General features: G+C 43.6%; 1 protein-coding gene across 1 annotated transcript in view; it reads right to left on the reverse strand.

Moving 5' to 3' along the window:
* Nucleotides 1-4,755, reverse strand: part of LOC106013660 (CUB and sushi domain-containing protein 3) — a 14,256-nt gene that overhangs the window by 1,668 nt on the left and 7,833 nt on the right. Inside the window, exons 4-6 of the mRNA XM_035973276.1 lie at nt 3,547-3,723; nt 2,277-2,432; nt 1,157-1,348 (exon numbers count right to left, since the gene is read on the reverse strand). Coding sequence (XP_035829169.1) covers nt 1,157-1,348; nt 2,277-2,432; nt 3,547-3,723 — 525 coding nt within the window. The remainder of the gene's footprint in view (nt 1-1,156; nt 1,349-2,276; nt 2,433-3,546; nt 3,724-4,755) is intronic.

Consider the following 4,755-nt stretch of genomic DNA (forward strand, 5'->3'; position numbering starts at 1 on the left):
AAGAGAGACAGAGACAGAGACAGAGACAGAGAAAGAGACAGAGACAGAGACAGAGACAGAGAGACAGAGGGAGAAGGAGAAGTGAGAACTCTAAGAAAGAAGGCGAAAGAGTAATAAAAATAGACAAGGTGAGGAGACCGGGGAAAGAGAGGGAACAGAAAAATGGGAAATGGGGTGAGATTGGGAGAGAGAAGAAGAGAGGACCGGAGAAAAGAAGGGTGCAGGGTTGGTAGGGGGGGGGGGATAAAAGAAAAGTAAAAATCAGACCATTTGTCTTCTCTTGGTACCTATATGTCATTTGAATTTGATTCAACGCAGTCAACTACGAAGAAAACATGGGGGTGTACTCTTACTCTATCCAAATTGGGAGGTAACTTTCTACGAATCTCAGTTCACTTTTTAACCCCTTCATTATTTTGAACGTTTCCATCTATGTTTCTATGGAAAAGAAATGAGATTCAGATACCATAAAATATTTAAGAATAAGTAAATTCTCAAGCTGTAAGTTTACCTACTAAAACTTCTTGTGTAAACCTGATAAAACAATCAAAGAGGAGAATAATGGCCAGAGAACACATCTACTCAGCAGTGAAGAGGTTAAGTTACCGTTATTTCCCTACGTTTCAACCCTTTCGTTCAATGATATCCTTTCTCTTAATATTTCCTTCTAAAAATTCTATTCCAGCATTGTGATGTGGCAGCTAGGCTCTTCGCCGTTGCACACAGAAAATACGAGTTCTATCACTGATTGGAGAAGTTATTCTATAGAATCTACGTATGCCTGCTGGAACTTTGTATCTTTGTGGTTTTGCTTGGGTTGGCTCGGGCAGGTAGAATTGAAGCAGTCCGCCACCCGAAAGATCTAAATTGTGTCGACTGGGGTGTAAAAGACGACCAAAGAACAAAGTACGTGTAATCTTAATATTGTCGGCCAGAGAAGTGTCTTGTGGCGGGGAAAAGGCAGAAGAGATTCGTATTGTAAGGGCAAAGACTCAACTCATTAGGCTGTCTCGCCATTGATCACTTTTGAGAGGGTGACTTCCCTTTGTGTCCTCAGCCTGACCGCGCCTCAATAATACTTTCTCGACAATAGCAACTACGTGCCCCCTCACTGTCCCCACGCATACTACAGGTTTCCCTCTTTACAACCACTCACCTCCACACTCGGGCGGCTCTCCAGTCCACTGACTTCCAACGTCACAAGTGAGTGACCACCTCAGATTTTCCCTCCCCTCCTCCTGGTAGAAACACTCATAGAACACCTGGTCCCCGTAAACCAGCTGCACTGAAGAGCTGAGCGACCACTGACGAGCTCCCGAGTACACAGGGGCGGCACCACACGCTAGCGCTGAAAATACAGTCGAACCTTCTCTAATAAGGACATACATTATACTCTAATACCTGTATAAGACAATCACCTGTATAAACGGTCACTGCAAACTTAATTTCCCCTTTTCGTCCATTTTTTTTTGGTCCCGTGTCCTGATTTTGGTGCCGTTATTTTGTAGGTTGCGTAAAAATGTATTGACAGGGTGCAAATTGTTAAGTTTTCCAGAAAAACCAAACAAGAAAAGGGGAAATTGTTCGGTCGATGATAATGATGATGATGATGATGATGATGATGATGATGATGATGATGATGATGATGATTTATGGTGACGTTGATGATGCTCTAATGTTGGAAATAATGTGCATATTAGTCTTAGTGTTCAGTGTGTTTTTTTGTTTTTTTTGGTTGGCGCTTACTCTAGATCCCCACCAGGCGGTGACTCTTCTCCAGATTCCACGTGGTCTTCCCCTTGATCTTTTACCTCAGGGGTTCCAATCCAACACTGTCTTGTTATCCTACTGCTTGACTTCCAGAGAGTATGTCCAATTCATCGCCACTTCCTTCTTCCCACCTCATCTCAGACTGGTCTCTGCCTTGTTCTACTTAATACTTCCTCGTTAGAAACCCCGTCTGTCCATATGATCCCAGTAACTTCCTTAGACACTTATTCAAGAAAACCTGGATTCTCTTTACGCAAGTCTGAGAGGCGTTCCTTGTCTCACATCCATACAACAAGGCTGACTCCACATGCACACGTGTTTGTACAAAGACAATTATTAATGTACATTAATTAACACCCGCAAAACTTACACCTTAAAATACGAATACACAGACAAGCACGAATATCTAATACATAATACGTCATTCGTATACACATACAAACACACTCACAAAGATGCCCGGACGCACAAATAAATATACTCACGTAGACAGACGAGCGCGTTACCGCTCCAAGTAGCATCAGCCTGACACTCGCGCTCAACGTCACCGTCCACCTTCTCGTGTCCAATGTCACACTCGTAATGGGCACGTGACTGGAAGATGGTGTTGGTGTAGGTCACATGACTCAGGTCACGGTCGCTGGGAGGGCCGCAATCTTTTTCTGTGGGTGGTTTCGAAAGTGGGAAAGGGGGGGGATCATTGAGAGAACACAATGTGTAGGCCATTCTGCTGTACTTATAAATGGTGACAAAATGACAGAGGGATAGAAATTAGATTAATAATATGTACAGTCGAAACTGTCCAAGATGGCCACCCATTGTTGAAGAGAAAAAAGGTTGTTTTACACACTTAAAACGCATGGCGCGGGGTGGGGGAGAAGTTGACATTTGTAAGGTGATTGTCATAGTCAGGTGGCCATTAGAGCAGGTTCGACCAAAACTCCCTGGTTCGACTGTTCATATACGAGTTACCGCTTCCAACCACTCGTACTTAAGGTTATAATATTTTTACGAGATGAGGTCAGATAACGTGAAAACATTTAAGACCCCCTTCCCCTCTGAAAAACAGTTATTAATGAACAAAGGTGATTCGATTAATTGCAAATGTTTTACAACCTTGTCACAGTTAAGATTACAGGAAGAGGGCTGTTTTGTGAGTCTGCGAGAGCCAACCCCGGAAGCATTTACGAAATTGAGTCGGTGGGGCGTTTGAAGCAGTTACAGTTAATCTTTAATGGCATCTGCAACGCAAATCGGCGATCATCGTTCGCCACTCATTACCTTCCTTGGATGCTCTAGAAACAAAACAAAAACAAAACATAATCCTGGTCTCCCTCCGTCACCCATCTGTTCAGGTTTTCCAAATAAGTTGCTTGGGTATACCCTTTCTTCGTTTGCCTTCAACTGTACCATATGATAGTCTTCTTCTTCGCGTACCTCTGCTAGATCTCAAAGGTAGTCGACTGTTGGTCCTTCAACTTGCATGCAGTGAAACTGATTTTTTCGTATCCGACCGTTTTTCCTACTTCGTATAGGGCCCCCTGCCTTCAATAGAGATGAAAGCAGATGGAAGCACGTACAGGACTAGAGGGTTGGAAAGGAGGTCAGACGAGAACATTTTTAGGAGGATTTCTTTTTTCGTAGCTAGCAGGTTTCGATCCTGTGACCTTTGAGAGGTGAACTCCGTACCACTTGACCATGAAAGCTCCACCCCCCTCCTTCCGCCCCCAAACCAAGTTGCAATAACAATAACATCTTAAAAAGAGAGCCACAGACCAACACAGATGATGAGGTCTCCGGACCAGGTCCCTGTGTGGTCACAAGTGACAGTCCAGTCCCCGGAGTGTCGCTGGTAGCCCGCCAGACAACTGTAGGTGGCGCTGTTGCCGAATGTCGTGTTGTCTACGTCACAGGACGAGTGTGCCGGAATGGTCGGTGGCCCGCAGTCCACGGCTGAGGGAAGAAGAGAGGATAACTATAAAGATCGTGGAAGTGGGAACCTGTCCAAGACGACAGCCCAAAGCCGAGGATAAATGTTCATCTTATACAAGTGGTCTTCTTGGGCAATGTCAATATTAAAGACTCTACCAGAAACACAAGGGGGTGAGGCAGAAGGGAGTTGGAAGAGGTCGTAAGTACGGAAGGTTGTCTTGGACGGTGGTAATAGGACTAATTTTTGCCACGACCTAACAAAGCTTAACAAAATTAGAACTAACGTTTGAGAACTGAGTGCCTAAGTTTCAAGTCTACAAGTTTAAGGCAGCAACATTCGATCAAAGGAACTATGTATCATTTTTGTAAATGACTAAAGTATTTTCAATTTTTTGGATTGGAAGTAATTTTGAATTTGGCTCAGATGGCTGCCGAAGCCTATTTAGTGATTAAAAATTCCCAAGGGACCTTAAACGTGCACAAATTGCACCCGAAACCTCCGAAATGGCCAAAGGTATTCGATCTTACCTACTCTAAAATCAGGGGTGTGGCTAAAAGACAGCAGTAAGAAGGAGCTAGAAGTAGCAGCAGACAGAGTCAGGAATGAGGAAGAGAGGAGCAGAAGGGGAGGGACTTAGGGGGGGGGGGGGGGGGTGAGCGAGTGGAGAGAAAAGCCGATGTCAGAATAGGACTAAAAAACAGGAAAAGAGGACAGGGGAGAAAACTTTAGAAAGGAAAATTGTTCGTTTCTTGCAGGATTCAATTCTGAAATCTTTTGACAGGGAGGTGAACACAGTATCTCCCTGACCACAAAATGTATTTCGAGAGCCCCCAACTCTAAAAACATAATGTAGTAGTCCAGCCCAGTTAAAATGCCTTCAAAGAGTGAAACCTAAAATAATAATATTATTATATTTTGTATTCTTAATAGGTGAAAGTTAGGGTATATATATGTCACCGGAAAATGATGATTTTCGTGTAAACTCTAGATATTATCACAATGGCTTGATGACTAATAATGTTACCGTTAGGTACATGGAAAGATGGGTGGAC

Source organism: Aplysia californica, unplaced genomic scaffold (genome assembly GCF_000002075.1).
Source record: "Aplysia californica isolate F4 #8 unplaced genomic scaffold, AplCal3.0 scaffold01095, whole genome shotgun sequence".
NCBI classification, from domain to species: Eukaryota; Metazoa; Mollusca; class Gastropoda; order Aplysiida; family Aplysiidae; genus Aplysia; species Aplysia californica.